The following is a 23,021-nucleotide window of genomic DNA, read 5'->3' as shown; positions in this document are numbered from 1 at the left end:
CCCCCAGGCTGCGGACCTGGTCTTTCAAAGGTAGCCGTACCCCGTTCAACACCAGGTCAACATCCCCCAGCCTCCTCTTGTCTCCCACCAAAAGTACCTCGGTCTTGTCAGGGTTCAGCTTCAGCTTATTCCTCCCCATCCAGCCACTCACCGTCTCCAGACATTTGGACAGGGATTCTACGGCCAACCTTGGTGAAGATTTGAACGAGAGGTAGAGCTGCGTGTCATCTGCATATTGATGACACCGCACCCCAAACCTCCTGATGACAGCCCCCAGCGGCTTCACATAGATGTTAAATAGCATCGGGGAGAGGATGGAACCCTGTGGCACCCCACAAGTGAGCGGCCACGGGTCCGAAACCTCCTCTCCCAGTGCTACCCTCTGGTACCTGCCAGAGAGGAAGGACCGGAACCACTGCAATACGGTGTCTCCAATGCCCAACCCCTCCAGGCGGTCCAGGAGGATACCGTGGTGAACGGTATCAAAAGCTGCTGAGAGGTCGAGGAGAACAAGGAAGGAGCATTCGCCCCTATCCAGCATTTGCCTCTATATGGGACAAAGGCCTAGATATGGGTTCGGGGGGCGGGGGGGGAGTGCTTAATTTAGAGAGATGCTTATAAAGCATGCCGTCTGCCCTTCCCTCCCTACTCTAAATGGATTTGGGACAGCCTGTGACTGGTACTCTGTGCATGTTTAGAGGCACAATGATCCTGTATACTTAAAGCTAATGTGGCAGGGAGGTGGCTGAAGGTTCTAGAACCCTTCTCCCTGCCCTGCTGTCTTTTAAAACAAAACGAAAACAGGATTGTATTCAAGCGTGTAACCTACTCACCCACCCCTCCTGAAGTGGTACAGTCCTGCTAGAGCAAGATGGTGTAATTCTGCTGTTCATATACTTTGGCTTTGATAAGGTTGTTGTCCCCTCCCCCCCGTCCCCCCAGCAGAGCTCTGTGCCTTAAGCAGCTGTATGGCTAGCAGAAATTCAGCAGATCCCCTGCCCTGCACTCTGACCCACCCCTTAGCATCTTACCCCTGGGGTAGACTACATCTGTACGAGGAAGTTCCATTTAGGTTTCCTGGCGCATCCCCATCAGTAGACTTCTTCTTCTCTGGATTTACCTGGCCCTTGGTGCTGCTCCTCTGTGTGTCGGCCAAAGGCGGTTGAGGAATTTTATGTCAATAATGGTTATAATACAGCCGCCAAGTCCAACATGAACTTGAGAATCCTTCAACTCCTATTCCCCCCCTCCAGGGCAGTACTTTGCCAGCACTATGGGCATGGTGGGTCTTTCTGTGGTTGCCACGGTCTTTGTGCTCCAGTACCATCACCACGACCCCGACGGCGGGTGCATGCCAAGATGGGTGAGTTCCCTGCTCTGATTTAGAATCCTTGCTCTGCGTAGTTTGCTAAACGTAACAGTCTGATCCTTCTCCCTTGCTGAGTCCTTTGCCTGGAGCTTCCCAGGACACCTTTATGTTGCTTTGAATCCTTCCCGTAAGCCCATTGTCTCCACGACACTCTGGGACCAGCATATCTAAAGGGCCGCCTTCACCCTTCTGAGCCTGCCTGTCAGCTGAGGCGCTGTTCTAAGGGCCCTGGTCTCCAGAAGTTAGGCAGGTGCCTGCTAGAACAAGGGCCTTTTCTGTGGTGGTGCCCCTTTGTAGAACTCTCTCCCTAGGCAGGTCCCTCTGGTGCCTTCATTGACATCTTTTAGGTGCCGGGAAAAGACACGAAAAGAGCCCTGCTGGATCAGACTAAGGGCCTCTCTAGTTCACTGGAAACCCAGAAGCAGGACATGATCACAAGGGCATCCTCCTGCTTGTGTTATAGCCATCATGGCTAATAGCCATCTTTAGCCTTATCCTCCGTGAATTTGTCTAAGCCAAGCTGGTAGCCATCACTACATCTTGTGGCAGCGAATTCCATAGTTCGACTATGCACTCTGTGAAGAAGTTCTTCTTGTGATCTGTCCTCCATCTCCCACCAATCAGCTTCCTGGGATGACCCCACTGGGTTTGGTATTATGAGGAGAAGAAATGTCTCCCTATCCACTTTCTCCACACCAGGCATCATTTTATACACCTCAGTCATGTCCCTCCATTCTCCTGGTCTTTTAGCAATATTTAGGATGTGTTTTGTTTTTTTAAAAAACTGTGTTCTTGTCCCCCTGCCCCATTTTAAAAAACAATTGATAAGTTATTTATGACTTTATATGTGGAACGTTTTGGGTGAGCTGCCTTTTGGGGGTGTCCATCGCAATGTCAGGTGCCCCTTAAATAAAACACCCTTTTAGATGCCAGGCGAAGTGTTTGGAATTAAGCCCTACTATAGTCAGAGGGGCTTACTGTCATGTACCTCTTCAAGTATTTGAAAGGCTGTCACAGAGAGGAAGGCCAGGATCTCTTCTCCATCATCCTAGAGTGCAGGACATGGAATCATGGGCTCAAGTGACAGGAAGCCAGATTCCGGCTGAACATCAGGAAAAACTTCCTGACAGTTAGAGCAATACGACAATGGAACCAGTTCCCTAGGGAGGTGGTGGGCTCTCCCACGCTGGAGGCCTTCAAGACGAGGCTGGACAGCCACCTGTCAGGGATGCTCTGACTGGGATTCCTGCATTGAGCAGGGGGTTGGACTCGATGGCCTTGTAGGCCCCTTCCAACCCTACTATTCTATGATTCCATAAGTCTGCACAGGACTGCAACCTTCTGTTCACCTTGGTTGCCTTAACAGTTCTTGTGCTGTTTTAGTGTTGGCATTTTTAAGGGTTTAAATTGAATGTCTAAGACTCTTTGGGGGCCTTTTGTGATCAGAAGGGGAGCTAACAATTTCCTTACCCCCTGTGAAGCTCTCAACTTTCCCAGCACTCTCCTGTATCAGCTCATAAATCACTTGTTACTCTGGCCCTACATCTCCCCTTTACTTCACCCTCTCTTTTGCCCCCCCCATCTTAATCGATTAGGCAAACTTTTTTGGGCCATGGTCACATTTGACAACTTGAGAAGCTCTCCTGGGCACCACCTCAAAATGGCTTCCATGGGAGGTGTGGCAAAGGACAAGTCACCTGCCCAAAAGACAGAGTAACAAAGCAGAGGTGGGTTCTGAGCCCCAGCCCCAACACAGCAAGCAACTCCTTTGAACCCACAGTTTTCAGCACCAACATGAACCTATTTCACAGCAATCCCAGCTGCCAGTAAGAAAATGTGTTAATTTTAAAAAATGGGAGGGGAGGGTACTTTGGGGGGCTCCAAGAAAGGGCTCTGGGGGCGCATCGGTGCCTGTGAGCACCAGGCTGCCCGCCCGTTGTCTAAATCTAGATTGTAAACTCCATGGGATGGGACTTGGCCTACGTTACTCCTATAAAGTGTTGCTGATGGCATCGTAGATTAAATGTTAATGATGAATAATGATATTTGCTCCAGAGACAGCTCACTGGAATCAGTAGGGCTTACTTCCAGGTAAGTGTGCATAGAATTACAAAGCCCCCGTAGATCTCTGGGACCAGGGTATTCCAAGGACTGCCTGCTCCAGCATGAATCTGCCTTGCCCGTGCATCGTGATCATTGGAGGAGGCCCTTTTTGGCCCCCCTGCCTGCTGAGGTCAAGTAGCGATCGGAGACGGAGCCTTCTCAGTACCAGCTCCCCAACTTTGGAATGTCCTCCCTAGGTCTGCCAACCCGCTGTCCACTTTTCTGCGTTTCTGGTGGCTAGAAAAACCAGTTTTTATTTGTCTGGGCCTTTGAACGTAGTGCTCTTGCTTTTTCCAGCCAGCTGCTTTCAGAGTGGTTAGTGCTTTCGATGCTGGACTGTTCTGTATCTGCTGCTGTTTCACAGCCCCATCCTTTGCAACTCTCTGTGGTCGCTGGGGTTTGCTCCCTAGTCTGTGTAATTGTAGCCAGGCTTGGCAGTCCTTTGACCCCACTGGCACAACAGAGTCGGGGACCTCTGCTCCGCTGTGGTGGCGTGGGGGAATTGTGGGGAGCGTTGTGTGTTCCCCCTCTCCATTGAGTTAAATGGGAGCGCTCTGGTGTACAAACCTCGCTTCGTCGGCATGATGTCTGTCGGTGGAATGGGCAAAGGAAGTTTTAGGATTTGATTCCAGTCCCATTTTGGGGGCCCTGCTACAGGGGTGAACTGATGGTAGGAATGAGCCAGTGTCGTATTGCAGCCCAATGTTCCACTGGTGGAGACATATCTTATGCTGTGCCGATACTCCGGTTTCCCATCTAGAGGATGGGATTGCATCTGTATCATTATCAATGCCTTTGTTGTCCTCACAGTGGATGAGTTCAGTGTTAGTCATTTTTACGACTGGTAAGCTGCCTTGAAGTTTTCTCAGTGAGGCTGCAAGTAAATATATGGAAAAAGTGGGACTTGTAACAAACTACTACAGTGTATTCTCCCCTCCCAACAGGAGCGCTCCTATTCAGCGTCCCAGCCATGCCTTCCTCCAGCAGGCCTTTCTGCTCCACACTCCCCCATCCCCCAGTTTCCCGTTTTTCTTTTCCAACTGATAACGTACTGTGACTACTGAGCACTGGGTTGGTAGTTACTATAATCCTTACTTTGATACCTCCTAGTTTCTCAACGGTCGGCACTCACCGCTGGAGTTTGATATTGGAGCGATTTTTAAAAAAAAATCACATCAAAGGCATTAGAAAATGCTTGTGTGGAAACACCTTGTATGTAAGCATTACTGTGAAACCTTTGCACTGACCATTGTATCTGAACTTGCACGTTAGTTTTTTGCTGCATGTACATGGGCTGGGAAGCCTCAGTCAAACACTTATTTCTGCTTCTTCTCAGAACTAAGTTTCGATTTGGCAGCGTTATGTTCCAGACTGTTACATGCACAGCAGTCCTTGACAGCCTTCGAGGGGACCGGGAAACTAAGAATGTTGCTAGGCCTCGATGGTTTCCCCGTGATGGTCCACTCAGGCGTACCTTCCCTGTTCTCTTCCCCTTTCCTTGGTCCCGGGGTGAACGGCAGCCCCGTTTTCCCTCCTCCAGATTTCCTTCTCTTATCTCCACACAGGTCCAAGTGGTGGTGTTGCGTTGGGGTGCCTGGCTGCTCCGCATGCGCCAACCAGGGGAGGAGCCGGTGGGGCGGCCCCTGTGTGCTCCCAGCTTGCTGAGCTGCAGTTCAGACAGCAGCGAAGGTGGCAGCACGCCAACCCGGCAGGGGCCGCCGGTTGTTGCCGTGGCCAATGGCAGCCTCGCTTACATGGGCATCTTGACGGCGCCTTTCCCTGCCAAGCCCCCCAATGTGCCGCGGCCTTTCCTTTCATCACTGGAGCCGCTGGCCTCCACCCCCGAGGAACTACTGTCTGCCCCTGAGCTGGGCCACATCTTGGAGGAACTGCGTTACGTGGCTCGGTGTTTCCGGGGTCGAGACGCCGCTCAGGCCGCCTGCAGCCAGTGGAAGTTTGCTGCGGCCGTTGTCGACCGGCTCTGCCTGGTCACCTTTGCCCTCGTCCACATCGTCTGCTCCATCGGCATCCTCATGGCCGCGCCCAACTTTGCCGAGGCCGTCACGAAGGATTTCCTGTGACCCTCTTGCAGCAGACTCCTCCGAGTCTGCGAAATGGCAGGTTTGTGGAGGTCTGGCTTCACCTTCCCTTCCCGAGCAACAAGGGAGGCCTTCCCCAAATGCCTTCCCTCCCTAGCAACAGGATGGATGTTGCTAGGGAGACATCCTGTGAGCCCTAACTGGGCAGGCTTGGTCGAGGACAGCAGGCCCTGCATGCAGTGGCATTTGGCAATATTATGTGCTCTGCCAATCCGCACGCGCTACTCTGGAAGACAAAGTGGATGCCCTTGCTCCCACTGAGGTTGTCAGACTCAAACTGTCCAACAAATCCATCATGCTGGTTCGTTTTGCCACTGGCCCGAACTCTCCAAGCCATGTTTTAAACCTCATGACTTCCAAAGCCAGTGTGGCAGCGACGAACACAGAGTGGGGGCGTTTGGGGATTCTGCAGAGCAAACGAAACTAGATTCAGATGCACATCCTGGAAAGGTATGTGCCTGCCCGTATGCATCGTGGCCGGGTGTCCCTCTCACCCTCAGTTTCCCCAGGATGTAAAATGGGAGCATTCTCAGCTGACTCTCCCAGGGGTATTCTGAGGACAAAATGCAATAAAGTCTCTGAAGCACTTTGCAACACTGAGAGTGCTTTATACTGATGTAACGGTACTGTTGTGAACATGTTTTTATTATGGCACACGGATCTCGCCCCTTCCAAAAAACCATCACCTATGAATGTTCAGGTGTTCGTAGTTCTGTATATATTAAGAAAAGCATTAAATGTGGTACCGAACATGAGAGCTGCTATCTTTCTATTTTGAAGGTGTTGATATGTCATCTTGAGAGTGGCATCTGGGACAGCCCAGCCACAAAGGCAAACTATGTTACCTTCTAAGGCAGTAAATTAAAAATTAATATTAATAATAGAGCTCACTCTCCAGGGAGGAGGAGAAAACAAATTAGCAAAATCAGATACCCACATTCTTCTTAGGGGATCCTTGGCATAGTGCTATAATCCTCCAAAGTGATGGCAACATATAATAGATTGTATTTGCTTTTCATTTCTTTTATTTAGACAGAAAAAATTAAATTATTAAAAGTAAACAGCAATAAATAATCAATAACTTAAGTGTTGATATCGTCTGAAACATATAATCCAACTCTTCATTTTTTTTATTCCATCACTAAAAGTTCATCTGATCTTGTTTCTTCCCCCCCCACTTTCCCCCCATTTGTCCTTGTAAATAAAATGACTGAGTAATAAACCCACCTCCCACCCTAGAAGAGAAAATAAAAGGAAAAAAGTGGAGACAGTATGAGAGAGAGAGAAAGAGAGAGAGAGAGAAGGTTTTTTAAAATCCTCTAAAATCAGAAAAGGTAAAATGGCGATGGATTGAAACCCTTTTTTAAAATTTAATTGCAGCTAATCGCAATGGAATTATTTACAATTACTGGATCAGCAAAAGAGACTGTAAACATATTCCCTTCTTCTCTTTCTTTCCTTATGGTAGAACCTTGATTTCAGAGTGCTTGTGGGCATGGACACAGGTCATGTTTTAAGATTTTAGGGGTTTTTTTGTTCACAATTTGCCTTGTGGAGACACAGGTCAAAATAAATATTGTCTTAAGGGCCGATGTAGGGGCAGGGGAAAGATGAGGGCAGCAAGACCCTTCTTTGTGATAGGGCAGAAGAGAAATTCGCACATACGTTCGCACTGTGCCATCAGCTCTGAGCTTGTAGGATTAACTTTACGCACACCAAGCTATTCAAGAGGGGAGTGTGTGTGCGTGTGAGTGAGAGACAAGGGAGGGGGCAGTAGACGGATGAGATGGGGAATGGATATTTCATCCAGTTCTTAGGGTGGGTTTGAGGGGCTTTCCGCTAAGTACAGGGTGTGGGTAGGGAGGACAGGACACCCTGTGTCCCAATATCCAGCTTTGGTAAACAACCTTGTTCTGCCCCCTCTGAGTAAAGAGTCCATTTTGAATTTTCAAAGCTCCACCAGCATACAATAAGGGCTGAATCGCAGCTCTGCATTCGAGCACCGTATGACTACTGAGTATCTATAACCGCACATTCTGCTTGGTTCTGTTGTGGCACGCTAGGCTTTCCTCGGAGACAGGAGAGGCGAGTTTTTCCTCCTCTGTAGTCTTTCCCTTGGGTGACTGTTCTCAGGGTCTTTTTCTTTCATCTCCCTGCCCATTTAAAAAGGATGATGGGGGGGGGGGAGTGGAAATGCAAGCTGCCTGTAGCACAGCTGGTTGGAAAAAAATAATTTTTGTACCCCGTCTTTCAGAACCTGTAAGGATCCCCCTTCCAGAAATTTGGCAGCCATCAGGTGAGGCTGGATGGGTCAAAATCCCCACTTGCACAGCCTCAGGAAATCGAGTTGAGGGATAGAGGGAAGGAGAATTTTCAAAGGGAGCTCTCCCAGTGAAGCATGTATGGAGGGGTGGGGAGTGAAAAATCTACGCTCCTGAAATGTATTGGCCAAAATGGATTCAAGTCAGTGATCAAAATGTCCCATGGATGTTGGAAGGTTCAATGGCAACACTTGGCTGACCCAGAGTTGTCATGGTGTTGGACAGAGGGACAAATCCAGGATTTTGCAGCAGGCCTCGTTACTGACCAGTCTGAAGTGGATCCTGAGGCAGTGGCCGTCTTCAGCCCGTCTCTCCATCTTGGGAGGGCTGTGTTGAATGGATGTGGGCCACACCTTGATGGGAGAGAAGCTTCATCGCATTTCCGCTGCACTCTCGTCCTTGCTGGCGTGATACACCAGCTGGGTACCCCAGTTGGTCCAGTGCCAGTCTCCAGTGCCATTGGTGCTGATGCCTTCTTGCTGTACCCTGGTTGCCGCAGGGCCAGAAGGGCACCAGGCAGGAACTGGCAGGCAATGCCTTATAGACCGCACTAGCTTTGCATCCAGCTCTTTCCCCAAAGAGGCCCTTGAATATCATACATGGGATTCCCAGGTGATCTCCTAATCCAGATTTTGGCCAGACCCAGCTTCCGAAATGCCCTGGAGGGCATGCTCTGGGCCTGGGAAGAATTTTAGGCAGCTGCAACCTGCCAGCCGTAGATTGGGAGTCCTCAGAACCCTGCTTGCTGCATTAGGCTAAACATGCTTGCCTGTCCATTCACAGCTGATGACCAGTTCGACACCCTCCTCTAGAGAGGTCCTCTACATCTGACCAATGCCCATCCCGGGTGAATTTCTTGATCTTCAGTGGGAACAGCCAGAAAGGTGGGAGGGCGGGGGAGACCTTTTCTTTGATAGGAGTATGGTTTCCACTCTAATCTGTCTCTTTGCCCATCCCCAGCTCCCATGCGTATACACTCGATGAAAAGCAGCCTCCGGGAAGGAAGAACAGGGGGTGAAGTTTGTTTGTTTGTTTGAGGGGGGAGATTAATTTCATGCTGTTCTAAAGCCTGAGGGGAGAGGGGCAGGATCAGGGCAGGCTTGGTTCCTTAGGGAGCAAGCAAATGCATTTGTGGTAGCACTGCTAAGGTCTTTCCCCATCAGGGCTCCTGTGCCTTTAAACAGTTGCGCAGCTAGAAGAGAGTTCAGTACATGATGCTTCCCTGTGCCAGAAGAAGCATCTGACCTGTTGTACGTCTGCCTGTCAGTTGCATTGATGAAAGGGGCCAATTGTTAATAGGTAGGAGCAGGTATACTGTGATTCCCAAAGCACCTGCCCGCAGGGGCTCTCCTGCCACATCCATGTATGAGTCGCTGATCTGGGTTTCCCTTCTGCCAGTCAGGAGGTGCTCCCAGGAAAGCAGTTCACACAGAGACACAAAGGAGTGAGCTTCCCCCAAGGGTGGGTAAACTTTATACTTGATTGCTCCTACAGTCAACTTTTGGGGGGTCTAAGAGGGAAATGCACCCCTGAGTTCAGAAGCTTGGGACACTTTAATGACACACGAGACCTTGCCAGGAGAAAAGAAAAATGTCAGCAAACTCGCTTGGAGAGCACTGTCATTCAGTCATGGCCTCCCCCGTAGCTGCAGCTCCAGACGAGAAGAGAAAGAAATGGCAAAAAAGCTGGAATGTCTGCAGCGACCTGCTCCTCCCCACCCCATCCCCAGTCGCTTGCATTAGCCCACTTGGGATTATTCCCCTTCCTTTTTTCTCTCTCTTAACTTGTGCCCCACTTGGTGTCATGCCAACAGCCCCCAGCTTCTCTCATTCAGGCAGCTGGAAGGAGGTTCTGCTCCTTCTAGGGGCTGGCTGGACCAGTGTCAGGAATGGATGGGGTGCAAGGATTAGGGAGTGCCTGAAAACTCTTGCCACCCCGACACCCTTGCAGGGGGTCCACACTGCTTGTGTTGCTGTGACTACATGCGCCAAGGGAAAAGGGGCGAGGATGTGGACCCCAAAGGTGGCTGTGTTCCTATCTGGATTGGCAGTCCTGAGAACTCCTGCCCAAGATGCTTGTGTCCAAACAGTGTCTTCTTCCCTGCCTCCTGTCTTGCAATTCAAGCTTCTGCTGCTAAAGGTTTTTCCTGGGTTGGGGGCATCGCTTGACAACACCGGTTCCCCAACGTGGTGCTCCTTGGCTGGGGGCGGGGGCGGAGGTTGGGGGCGCGCAGCAGGATGCGGCAAGCCTTTCCGATTGAATCCATCCTCGAAGAGGAGTCGAGGGTGTGGCTGAGCGGAGGATCCCTCTGGTTCGAGCCAGCGAGGAGAGTGGGGCCCCTCGGGAGGCAGCAGCTTTCTATGATCTATGGGGAGGAAAAAGAGCAGAGGGAGAGGGGCAATGGGCTGGGGGGTAGGAAGGGCAAGAGAATCAGGGGGGCTTTGCTCCTCCGTTGAGCTCCAGGCCTAAAGAAAGGAAGGGGAAGAAGACAAGAGAAAAAAAAAACAGGACAGAAATATATTAAACCTCCTTTCCAGCAGGACCTTTTCCCCTGGGCCACAGACCAGGTGGTGCTCGGGAGCCTAGGACATGCAGAGGCATGAGGCTGGTTTGACTGGAATCCTGGGTTTACTCTCTGTCCCCAAAGCAGGTCCCCTCCCCTCCCCTCCCCTCCCCTCCCCTGCTTCCTGCCCAGCTCGGGCGAGGAGGTGATGCTTGTACAGGCGGTCAGCGGTGAATGGGGACTGGAGTTGCCACGTCAGGCAGAGAGTGACCCAAACATGCTGCCTGGCCCATTCGCAGCTGAGCACGCAGTGCTGCCCTGCTCTGCTTCCTCTGGACAGCATCCCAGGATGCCAGCAGCCCGGCCTTGGGGTGCAAGGCAGCTGCTTAGGATCGCCCAAGTCACTCCTTCTGGCCACAGGGGCACTGGAGGAATCCAAACTTCTACGGGAGCCGACGAGACTTACCGGTATCTCACTTTGCATCAAGGTGGGGGGCAGAAGCCTCTTCTGTACGTCATATATTTCACCTAACTCAATAGGGCCTGGGAGGAGGCGAGATGGAGGATAAGTGGCTCGCGTGTTTCTAATTCAGGACAGTTCCTGTAAATTGTGATTGGGGAGGATTCCTACCTCTACCGCTGAGCTCTGTTTTGACTGTAACTCTATTCTTATTTTGGGCCATATTCTCCTTGGTTTCCTCGCCCCATCTCAGAACTCAAGAGTGCTGCCAGGATAATCCATTAGACGTCAGAAAAAATTGTAAAATATCGCAGTAATGGGGGGCGGGTGGGGGTGGAAGCAGAAAATGACCCATTTTATTGTAGCTCTTTGTTCATAATAACAGTAACTAATAATAGCGCCCCCCCCCCAACAAGTGCCCTGTGGAGTCCATGGTTGAGGGGCGTCTGGTCTCCACAGGGCGTCAGCTGCGGCCCCATGATGCTGTTTAGCAGCTAGAAATACAGACACACGCACGCACCAACGACGACCACAGAAAGCAAAACACAGGAGAAACCCACAGCGACGACAATAACGATGACGACAAAAAAGGCCTTCGAAAGCTTTAAATTCTCATTTACAGAACAGCTCGCAGGCCAGGCAACACAATGGCGGGGGAGATTCCCTAGGCAGCAGCGGTTGCTATGGGACAAGAACCCACTGGGAATCTCCGGTAACGGGTGGCGGTGATGGTGGTACCAAACAGGCTCCCAGAAGATGAGATGGGAGGAGGAAAGGGGCTCCATGCACAGGTGGAGGGGAAGGAGGGCTTGGAGAGAGGGAGGCGGCAGGCATGCAGTCAGGTGGATGTGGGAGGGAGGTGAAACGGGACTCTTGGTGGGGAGAGGCGGCAGGGGAGTTGCGAGCAAGCCCACGGGGCTTGAGGCATGTGTGTGGAAATCTCCTTTGCCACACGAGGGAAGGCACCTTTCGCGTAGGCCCTTTCCCTTGGCCCAATTGAATGCATGCAAGGTTTCGGGTTACAGTCATGGTGGAGGTTGGGTGTTGGGATATAAAATGATTAGATCTCAGTTATTTGCTCCATGTCTGAGAATGGAATTGTCAGGACACAGACACGGCACCGTCGCCCTTTGGAAGTAGCCTCAGTCCCGTGTTTCGGATAAGTAATGTGGATGAAAACAACAAAGGGTCTCCCGGACCCCTTAAAGACTACCGCATTTATTGCGGCATCAGTTTTTCTGCACCAGACTAGCACGGCTATCCCCTGGCAATGGTTATAATGTGGACTGGAAACCCTGCTTTTGGATTGTTAGGAGCACACCTGCCCAAATCCACTCTGGTATTAACCCAGATTCATCAAATGTAGGTACTATAAACCGGAAGAAGCTGGTTGGAGCCGCAGCAACTTCTGAGCACATGGCAAAGTGGCAGTCCGATTGCTCCGCCTCACGGCCACATCCGTTTTTCCATGTGAGGATTCAGATTCTTTGCGCCCCGCCTTGTAGAGCTTCCTTGGGGCAAAGTACTCCTGTTAGGATGCCCAGAACAAAGCTGAGGCCAGACTCGGCTTCTGGGACTGCCTCCTGCCTGTTATAGTGACATCCCTCACAGGTCTCCCAAGAGGCCACGTCTGTGCCTAGCATCCTTATTGCAGAGAGGTATTTTTACTGGTCATTCTGTATGCCTGCAACTCTCGATTCCCAGACACTGGTCATAGAAATCTTCCTGGGCACAATGCAAGACCTTTTTATTGGGATGTGTGGCATTGTGGCCGGGGACCGAGTGGGCTTAGAGCATAGTTGGCACAAGCTATGCTGCGGTGTTTATTTTGATGTGTGTCTTTAAATTTAGGCTTACCTCAACCGGGTAAATCAAGGGTGAAAGCGACCTGTATGCAACCTCAGGACGACACGTCAGGGACCCCATGTGGCAAAGGCGGCAGTGGGAAAAGCGGGGTGTGGAAGCCAATGAGAAGTTCTGCATTTGCCCACAGAACACAAAGCAGCCGCCCAGCACCACCAGCCAACGCGTCTTGAGAAATAAAACCATACAGACGAGCAAACACAGCACAGGCAAGAAAATCATAGAAAAAGGACGGCCCACAGCGGTACAGTGATAACTGGGTTTAAAGGTGACTGAACAAAAGACATGTGTCGGGATGGGGAAGTGGTGTGTAAAATGGGACAGTCGGAACCGTAGGAAATGGAGGCCGTGGGGAAGAGGCACATAGTTTGTCATTTAATCGAGTTTCTTTCTTGGCGGGGGGTAGTGATTGAGGTTGGGGCGTGTGTGCGCTTCTGAGGAGGAGAGGGGGGTGGAGGGGGTACTTCACCAAACGAAAACTACGTTCCAGAAACTCACGGCACATCCAGTAAATGCTAAATCACGCAGACGTCATGCAAAAAGAGTGCAACTCGGATCACATGACGTTTTGTTTGTCTTTCCAAATAATAATAATAATAATAATAATAAAGAATACAACCACTTTTTTTGTTCATTCCATAGGATGCAACTTACACGGGGGCGGAGCTAGGTCTCCCGTGACAGCGAAGGGTAGCTTAGCAACAGAGTCGTCTCAAGATATGATTGGAACCCTGCCGAGGGAGGGAGGGAAGGTGGGCGTGGTTTCGAGCAGCAAAGAAAGAAAACGGGAGTTTGGTTTCTTTACGGTTTTTGTGTGTTTTTTAAAAAAATAATAATTCAAAAATCTCCCCCCCCCCCCCCCCGCATTTTAGCGTTTTGGTAAGAACAGGGTAAAAATTTGTAAAAAGACATTTATTCAAACAAAACAACACTGCTTACACATTAAAAGAGACACGACAGGAATGTTTTGACCTTGCTATTTTAATTCCCCAGCACCTGGGGGGATTGGGGGCAGTGGGGAGGAGGGTATGGATTGTGTTGCATTTTTGGCAGCTCTAAATTTTTCAGCACTTTTTTATGGCTTGGAGGGTAACTTCAGAACACCCTCTTTAACAACTTTCTAATTGACACTGCCTTAGTACAGTTGATTGCACTGCCCAGTTCTAACCTTCCACTTCTTTGCGTCTTGGTTGTTTTCCAGACTACGGACAGCTCTTCGCAGGCTGCAGACCAGGTATGACACTAAGCGTATTTCTGCTGCTCTGTAGAACCTGTTAGCGTGCTAATGCTGTGACTCAGTCCCTCTGCCAGCACCAGCCAGGCATGGACCAATGCACCCAGTGTTGTAGTGGTCAATTTGGGAGTGCAGGCTCTCATCCTGACAGTCCCAATAGCCATGCTTTGGAATTAGGGATGTATGGATTCCTCACCATCGGTTCCGGTGGGGAATCTGCGGAGGGGGGGAGGTGATCCATTCCGCCCCCCAGAATCCTTGCGGAGCGCCTCCGCTCCACGAGGATTCCGCAGAGCCAAGGGCTGCCCCGTTCCACATGCCCCGGATTCCACCGTTTTTTTTTTCCAGCTCCCCGAACTTATGTAAATAATTCCGCAAGTACTGCCAAAAAATCCTTTTCGCGTCCCTGCCGTCGGTCTCCGTAAGCCTATTTATTTTTGTAAAAAGGGTAAAGCCCTTCGTGGGGATTCCCCACGTAACTTCCGGTCACTTGACCTCACTGGACCTGTCCTGACCTCACCTCACCTCACCGGACCTTTCCTTACCTCACCTCACCTCACCTCACCGGACCTTTCCTAACCTCCACAGACAATAAAGAGAAAAGATGGAGGATTTCCGTGGACTTCAAGACTCAGCCCCAGCGAAAGAAAGCCTCGGGTCACAGGGAAAATGCCTCGTAAAAAGGGTAAAGCTGTTCGCGTTCTTCTTCCTCCAGTTCCGATTTACAGATTTCTTTTTGTAATTATTTTTGTAAAATCTGCCATTCGGCGGACAAAAAAAAAAAGGGTCTGCGTGAACTCCGGTCTGGATCGACTGGTCCTTCCCGTTCCGAGGAGGATTCCATGGACTGGATTTGTCAGAATTCGATCCCATTTAAAATTTGGGCGGAATTCTCTGACATCCCTACTTGGAATGCAAGAGCCCCAAACTGCAGGAAACCGTAATGATCCTTATCAACAAACAAGTGCTAGGAGTTTCCATCTCCGCCAGGAGCAGGTCTTTTTAAAGCGAATGGATCTTAGTTGTCCACTCAAGACCAAGCCACCCCAAGACAGTTTGCATTACAACAGGGGAGTTATATTCAACAAATGTTCTGTCCTCCGTCAGTGATCCATAAACCTCAGTTTGTACAATCCACTTCTGGCAGGGCTAGCCAACATAGGAGAACCCTCACCAATACCTCTCATTCTCCACTTGCATGTGGAATTGGGTCTTTCCTAGGTTTAACCCCCCGCCCCCCAAACAACCTACTTTCTATGACAAGGGCTAATGGTAGACTTTTAAAGGGAGGCGAATGGGGTGTGCATGTGTGTGGAGGAGGACGCAAACACAGAATTAATGGGCTTATGTCTGTTGGATCATGGTTGGGTCTTTTTATATAGATGATAGAGCAGCCTTATAGACACATCTAGAAATGTTAGTTGCCTCCAAGACTGTTTACTAGCCCCACCTATCTAAACGTGTCTCAGTAATTTGAAATTCTATCACATTCTGTTTAGCAGAGGGGAGAAGAGCAGGCTTTTAAAATGCTTTTCTGGCTGGTCAACAGGACCTGATTCTTACTTCCTGCTTATAAAGCCTTCCTTGCCTGTTTGGGCCATAGAGACCACCTCTAATACGCCCACACAGCAAATGGGCCACAGCTGATAGAGTGGGAGCAGGGCTCCCAACAACGAAATTTAATGGGGGAAAACTCCACCCACCTTCCCCACATGGGACTCCGTCTCCCTAATGCGCAAAATCATATTTTCTTGAGAAATTAAAAGCAGGAGGGAGGAGTCCCCTAAGGCCCCCCGCAACACTCTCCCCAACGACAACGAAAACACAGGCAAAACAAATTGTGTACACAATTCATGCCAGGAGGAATTTTGCTTCAAACTATAGGTGGGAAACACACACACACACACACACACGAGAACAAGATGGTTAACCAGAACAAAGCATGGGACATGTCACGCCACATACGGACACTCATGGACCCCCCTCTACATCCCAGCTTCGTGCAGGGCTCCAGCAAGCTTCTGCTGTAAGTTGGGGTGCTGGGGCCGGTTCATTGTCTTGAGACCCGTGTGTGGGTTTGCAGGGGTGAGGGAAGACATGGAAATATCTGGGTTCCCAGTTCCAGGTTCTGCAACCTTGGAGGGACCAAGAGAGATGATTTATCCAGATACGAATATGACACAATGTCTGAGATGAGGGCGTAGCTGTGGGTGAAAACCAGCCCTTAGAGAAGCCCCATTCGTTCCCTGCTGCTGCCAGTCTGGTGCGGGCATGGTGTGTGTGCGTGTGTGTGCGCGTGTATGCATGCGCATGCATGCTGGTTTTGGCCCACCATCCTCCCTTCCTGGCAGTTGCCAACCGGGGGTCAGCAGCACTGGCGTTAGGCAAACATTTTGAGTTATTGAGCATGCCTCATCTCTTAATTTGTCACGAGCGTCGGGGGCTCTGACGCACATCCAGATCTCCCTGGACCCACAGGGCTGTCGCCCTGTATTTTGGTGGAGGGAGGGTAGATTTTCTCCTGGGTGCCCTTTGCAAAGTCTGCTGTTCAAGAGAAAGGGCAGGTCACTTGAGAGAGAGACATTCATCTGCCTCCCCCACCCCCGGGGACTCTGGATCAGGGCCGTGTCTCTTTTCTTCCTACTTCAGTGTTGAAAAACAAAGTAGGGGCACAGGAATAGCTATGCCCATCTGCTAAACATTTTGAAGATGAGTGAAAGGTTCCATCGTTTCTGAAATGTTGCATTTCTCCTGTTTTACTGCTGCCTCCATTCGTCTCTCCCACCCCGCTGCGTCTCGAATGACGTGTGTGTGTTCACTTGTACTTTGTAATGTGCCATAGATATACGCGGCACGATACAAGTAAAGAATAATAATGAATAAAGAATAATTTTCTACTGAACTGAACTGAGACATTTACGGAGATATTTAGTCACAAGAGTGAGCATCCCCCCCCCCCCCCTTAACAATTAACAATGAATTTTGGAGGGAAAGCTTTTGCAATGCAGAGTTTATGCACTCTGCTTTTTAATACTAGCAGGTACACACACACACACACACACACACACACACACACACACACCCCGCCTGCTCTACATTCTGCCCATCCCCTGAATCTCGGCCTGGCTATGATCCATAAAGCTGAACCAAACTTTTAATTCAAAGAATGAATCTGTGTGGCTTATTTCCTTTAAACAAGCAAGCGGGACTGGAAATACTTCCTTTCAGTTTCTCAATTTCAACCTTAATATAGCATTAATATACAAAACTAGGGTGCGGGTGGGGAAACCAACACAATTTCAAGGCGGGAGCTGGACGTTTTAAAATGTGTGCTGTGCGTTTGGAGAGCCTGGTCTTCGTGACTCATCCCAACGTATCAGCCCCAGGCAATTCTCAAACTCTCTGCCAGTGTGCACGAGTGTGCCATATACACGAAATGAGTCCAAGGCCTTCTGAGCTCGAGGTGGCCCTTCCCCAAAGAAGAGGCGGCCTAGGGCATTCCTGCGTGAGTTCACGTTTTCTGGCCTTGCTGCCTGCCTCTGGGCTCCTGCTGTGGCCGGCCCACATCTCCCTCGCAGCTGAACGCCCCAAATCGGCTGTGCATTGCCTGTGCGCATGCCCAGGGCACTGACGCATGCAGAAAGGCACCGCAGGCCTAGGCAGGCTCCGCAGGGTTCGCCGCGCCTGCGGCGAGTCCTTTTTCTTAAAAACAGACCAACCCCTTTAGAGAGTGGCAAGGCTGCAGTTGCTGCCGTCTTCATTTCCTCAGAAACGTCCGGGTCCGGAAGCCTTCTAAGGAAACGAAGATAGCGACAGCCGCTACAGCCCCTTCACCCAGCGCTCCTCTTCTAGATGCTGGGCGGGGTGCAAGCTACCGCTACCTGATAGTGGGCGATTGCATTACCTTACTTCCAGGAATTAACTCTGATCTGTCTTGCTTCTGCTGGGGAACCAATCCCTGCGCTCCCACCTTCAACGCTTGCTGGGCTAACTAGCATCAAGCTAAAAAAAGCCCTATTTCCTCCCCACCCCATTTAAAAATTAGTTCTGGAAAAAATCGGCGAGAAAATCTGGTCTGCTCTACGCCAACCTCCAGATGTGCTGGACTACAACTCCCATGATCCCCCAGCCAGCAGGGTGGGGAAGGCTGAGCTAGACCGATGAGGCGCAGAATAAAGTTTCCCTGCTTTGGCAATGGGCCATCTCCAGTTTGACATATGCCAGTGGATTCTGGTGAAATCCCTCCCCCCCCCCCGCCCTCGTTCCCTGCGTTTTCCCAAACTTGACAGCAAGGCCTTGCAGCAATGAGTGCAAAGCGGAAGGGAGAGAGAGAGAGAGATTGATCTAAATAATTTGACTTTTAATTCTCTGGGCCTGTTAGGGGGCTGCAGGGGTCTTTGTGTCAGCACCTGATGGCGAAGTGTTCCTCAAGCAGATGGGCTATGACAGGAAGGTGTTAGCTTTGTTTCCTTCTAGTCCCAAGCTGAGAAAGTGACACTATGCTGCAGTTTCCCCCTCAGACCTCGACAGCCGGCCAAGACGTGCATTTTGGGGGAACAGGGCAGACCTGGAGGATTTGGCCCTAGGGCTGAAAGAGCGACAGCTCCCGATTTCCCAACTTTCTCCCAGCAGCTCTGCCCTCAAGCATCTTATCTGTGCTCTGATTGGGCCAAGCCCTGGCGATGGAACAGGCAGAAACACCCACCTGATGGGCGGCAGTTCAGTAGGGCCGGTTGGCGTCTTTGGGCCGCTTGAGTTGCACCTTGAGGCGCTTCATCCCAATCTGGAAGCCGTTCATGGCCTGGATGGCAGCCTGAGCGCTGGCGGGATTGTCGAAACTTACGAATCCTGAGCGGGGAGAGAGATGGAGAAGAGGGGCGGGGGGCGAACGCCCGCTGAGAAGACCTCACAGCAGACAGGTATGCTACGATCCCACATAAGGGCAGGAATGTGGCGTTCCATGTGGAATGTGTCTCGCTGAGAATCGTTTTATTTATGAGAAGTTAAGTTTCTAGTCCTCATGCTGTAAACCTCACAAGCCAGATGGGGATGTGAATAAGATTTTGAGGTGTTGTGAGGAGGGGAAGTTTTACTACCCTTGCACAGCTCCCTGTGACTAGCAAAGCCCAGGATACATCATGCAACACTAATAATTCCAGAATGAAACCCATAGGGTGGGTGGAGTCAGTTAGGATTAGAAGCTGGAGCTTTCCTCCACACAGTCAGCACCAGAAGGGCCTTGGAGTAACCTCTCGCCTGCGCTGCCAGCATCGACAACCAGGATTTGGGTTTTGGGGATCATTCTTGAGGCAGCAAGCAAAAAACTCAGGACCCTGCTTTAGCCCCATGGAAACAAATGCCAGTTGCTCAGCAGTGACCCTGGATGTTCCTACGTGCAGCTTGGGCGGAAGAAACTCGACACAGATTTGTCGTGGGCCGTTACCCAGGAGTAGGGGGACTGTGCTACCTGAAGATCCATCCTCTTTCCTTCCCCATTGGCTATCCATACCGAAACATTTGCTCTGATTGGTGGCCCGGTCCACGAAGACTTTGGCGGAGATGACATTCCCAAATGGGAGGAACATCTGCAAGATTTCGGAGTCCGTGAACTCCTGCGGCAGGTGGTAGATGAAGATGTTACAGCCCTCGGGACCTGCAAAAAAAATGGCAAGTTGCAGGACGGGGCCGGGGGGGAAGGATAATAGTGGGGAAAGGAGGGGAAGTCGTTGGCTGTGAATGTGCTGGAATGTAGGGAGTTAATGTGAGAACAAAAGACAATCCTGCTGGATCAGACCAAAGTCTTCTCTGGTCCAGCGTTCTGTTCACACAGTGCCCAGACGGGTGTTTGTGGGAAGCCCACAAGCAGGACACGGGTGCAATAGCCCACTGTGAAAATTCGCCAGTCTCCTTGAAACCACTTCTAACGTTGGCGGCTGAGACAAACTCCTAATTTCCCCCGTTTGAATTGTGCTTTAGGTCAAACGCGACGGCCGTTCCAGGGCAGCTGTGTGGCGCAAGTGACACAGACCAGCATACCTGATGGAGATTTGACTCCTGGCCTAGATGAAGTGACCTTTCCCACTCTGGATCCTACTCGTGCCGAACGCACCATTTGGCCAAGAGTCGTCTTGCTCCGAGGGGGCACGAGTGCTGGGCGATCGGATTGCTAGGCGATCTCAACTCCTCCCTTATTCCCCCTGCCTTGCCTGGCCAGCGCCATAGCCCACGGGAGTGAGAGCATGTCGCCCTGTGGGGATGAGCTCGGAAAGAGCGACGTCATGGGTGGGAGGTTTGGCTTGAAGGAGGGAGACTGCGCTTTCCATCCCAGCACAGGCGTGGCGTTCTTTAGGCAAGCTTCAGGCCACAGTCCTCTGCTCCGTGAGACAGAAAAAAGCCCTAAAACTCCCATGGCTGGGGAATGCTGGGAGTTCTAGGACTTTTTCCTGTCTCAGCATGCACAGGATTGCAGCCTTAAGTCAATTTCTCAGGCCAACCTGCCGCAGGATGATAGTGAGGATAAACTCTGTGTGTGTAAATATGTAAAACCCCAAATAAACTGCCCTGAACTCGTTGCTCATGGCCAGGTAGCCAGCCAGATGGGCGGCTAATACATCTAATAAATACATAAATAAAATAAAATTGCTATTCTGACCTAACCTCAGAACCACTGAGTGATCTGTAGCGTTGCTGCTTTTAAATGGTTAAATTAATTTTACAAGTGTCCTGTGTTGCAAGATGTTTTAAACTTCTGTTTTAAATGATCTTATTTTATTCTAATGTGATTTTGTTGTTGTTTCGTGCTTTATTTTGCTACATATGCCACTCCGTGAGAGCTTTGCCCTAAAATGTGGACAATGTATTTTACTGTTAATGAAAAATAAAATTAAGTAAACCAGCTGCTCCCTTAGCTAAGAAGAAGGGCTGCTGGTGGAACAAGAGTGGGCTTGTCTGCAACCTTTGGACAAGGAGATAAAGGTGTGTGTGTGTGGGGGGCAAGCCAAGGGGTGGGAGGGCTGCCCCCCCTTCCTAAGCAAGTGGACTTTTCCTGACTTCTCTCTTGTTCTATTGCCTCAGCTGCTCAGCTCCCCCACTGACCAACCTGTGGTCCGATTATTTAGGGTACGGGGGAATTCTAAGCAGGCTTTGTACCTCCAATACCTTAGTGTGGGGGGGTGGCTATAGGCTTGGGGGGGGGTTCTGTCTGACCCTCCTCCAGCCCTGCTAATCTGCGAGACCCATTGACACGTCCTCCCGTCCTGGAGAGTTGCAGCAGTATCTCTCAGACGACATGTGGGTCGCCCTGCAACCAGGCCAAGGTCCTGCATTCCTGGGCCCCAAACTCACTCACAGAACCTCGTTTCGCATGTCCTGACCAGGCTGCCCACTCATTTCATTGCAAGCCCCTACGGTGATCGCAAATGGCAACAGCCCAAAGGGTGTTTAAAGGCAGGCAGGGTGGCGCCATGCCAAGTTCCAGCCCTGTCTTCCCACCCCACTTGCCTAGGGTGACCCTCTGCTGTCTATCTGCACGATCCAGCTGTGAAGAGAAGCTTCTGGCATGGCCTTCACAGGGATTCTTTGAGGCAAGGTTGGTGGTTATAAAACCAGCCAGCATGAATTCAAATCCCGGAAGTATGGACGTGAGTGGAATTCCCCCTGCCCTGAATAAAGATCAGTGAAGAATGACGTATGTTAATTATGTGGCTAGCAGCCGTGGCAAGAGGATCGTAGAAAAAAATCTTAGGTGTGTGGGGCATTTCAGTCTCCTGGCATGGCTGTTGACCATGGAATTAATGCTGTGTGTAGTCTGACCTGCAGTTGGGGGGCGGGGGGAGGATTGGGTGATGACGGCTGAGCCAGGCATTTGGAGTTTAGGTCCCACTGGCTGGCTTTGTTGCCTCTTGGCTAGAAAATGAGTTACCGATGGAGGCCCGGCAAATGTGAGTCCCCATCTCCGCTTGGAGAGAGCTGCTGGTGACAGCTGGTAGGGTGGCTGGAGGGATGGCAAAAAGGACAGCAGAGTTTCTGCCCCGTTAACAGTTGTGTAAAAAAAAAAAAAAAGGTAAAGGTGTCCCCAACCAGCCGTGTCCGACTCTAGGGTGTGGTGCTCATCTCCATTTCTAAGCCGAAGAGCCAGCGCTGTCTGAAGACACTTCCGTGGTCATGTGGCCGGCGTGACTGAACACCGAGGTGCACGGAGCGCTGTTACCTTTCCCGCCGAAGCGGTACCTATTTATCTACTTGCAATTTCTTGCTTTCGAACTGCTAGGTTGGCAGGAGCTGGGACTGAAGACGGAGCTCACTCTGTCACGCAGCACTCGGGTCACGAACTGCTGTCCTGCCGACCTTCCGGTCTGCGGTTCAGCATCTTAACCACTAAGCCACCATGGCCCCTAACAGCTGTGTAGAAGAGGGAATTTCAGCTCGTGTAGGGGGTTGTGGCAGCTGGAATTCCCTCTTCCACTCGGCTCGAAAAGGCTGTCCTCTTTTGCATCTGGCCACCCTGCTAACACAGCCTGTACGATCAGAAGCTCCCAACTCCCACTTTAGTTCTGCTTTCACCAAGATGCTGGCATCCCATTTAAGACAGCAGCCTTGATATTTGACTCGGGGGGGTGGGGGACACACACACACACTTTGTAGAGTTCTGCCAAGCCTCAGCGAGGGAAAAGCAGGATTGTACCAAAGCTGGAGGAGCCCGTTCCACCACAACCAACGGGGGTGGGAGGGTGTATTCCTGCCATTAGCCCCCCAAAGCCACCTGGAATTGGAGCCCCCCAAACAATTTCAACAGCTCTTTCCCACCTGCCCCTTGTAGCTCCCTGTGGACAGAAGCTTGAGTGTGGAGCTCAAGCGCGAGTCTTGTGAATGCAAGCCAGATGGTTGGGTTGAGCTCCTTTGCTTAGTCAAGGCTGCGCAGGTGTTCTTGGGGGGGGGGACAAGGGGGCTTGGAAATGACTCTGCGCACCTTATCAGTGGCTCAAAAAAGAGGCCGGGTTAAAACAAACAGGCCCTGTGGGCTCCAGCCTGGCTTTCGTGCCTCCTGGTCTTTTGTCCAGGGAAACGCTG

The 23,021-nt window shown here is 50.9% G+C and overlaps 2 protein-coding genes across 5 annotated transcripts in view; one reads left to right on the top strand and one right to left on the bottom strand.

The window, feature by feature from the left end:
• Window positions 1–20,608, top strand: part of LOC146334624 (neuronal acetylcholine receptor subunit alpha-7-like) — a 35,036-nt gene extending 14,428 nt beyond the window's left edge. For both annotated transcript variants that reach the window (XM_084823658.1, XM_084823657.1), the window contains exons 9-16: window positions 1,254–1,363; window positions 5,038–5,593; window positions 12,707–12,986; window positions 13,920–13,952; window positions 14,541–14,637; window positions 18,585–18,871; window positions 19,352–19,619; window positions 19,929–20,608. In XM_084823658.1, the coding sequence (XP_084679784.1) occupies window positions 1,254–1,363; window positions 5,038–5,553 (626 nt within the window). In that variant the 3' untranslated portion in view covers window positions 5,554–5,593; window positions 12,707–12,986; window positions 13,920–13,952; ... (2 more) ...; window positions 19,352–19,619; window positions 19,929–20,608. The remainder of the gene's footprint in view (window positions 1–1,253; window positions 1,364–5,037; window positions 5,594–12,706; window positions 12,987–13,919; window positions 13,953–14,540; window positions 14,638–18,584; window positions 18,872–19,351; window positions 19,620–19,928) is intronic.
• Window positions 18,673–23,021, bottom strand: part of LOC146334623 (CUGBP Elav-like family member 3) — a 66,352-nt gene continuing 62,003 nt past the window's right edge. For 2 of the 3 annotated variants that reach the window (XM_084823659.1, XM_084823660.1), the window contains exons 11-12: window positions 19,462–19,605; window positions 18,673–18,800 (exon numbers count right to left, since the gene is read on the bottom strand). In XM_084823659.1, the coding sequence (XP_084679785.1) occupies window positions 18,673–18,800; window positions 19,462–19,605 (272 nt within the window). Of the gene's footprint in view, window positions 18,801–19,461; window positions 19,606–22,964; window positions 22,980–23,021 lie in introns of all 3 variants that reach the window. The other variant, XM_084823661.1, reaches the window with a different exon arrangement.

Source organism: Heloderma suspectum, chromosome 17 (assembly GCF_057233095.1).
Source record: "Heloderma suspectum isolate Gila_16-S chromosome 17, 16-S_ref, whole genome shotgun sequence".
In the NCBI taxonomy this organism is placed as follows: Eukaryota; Metazoa; Chordata; class Lepidosauria; order Squamata; family Helodermatidae; genus Heloderma; species Heloderma suspectum.
This window is presented reverse-complemented; position numbering and strand designations above follow the sequence as displayed.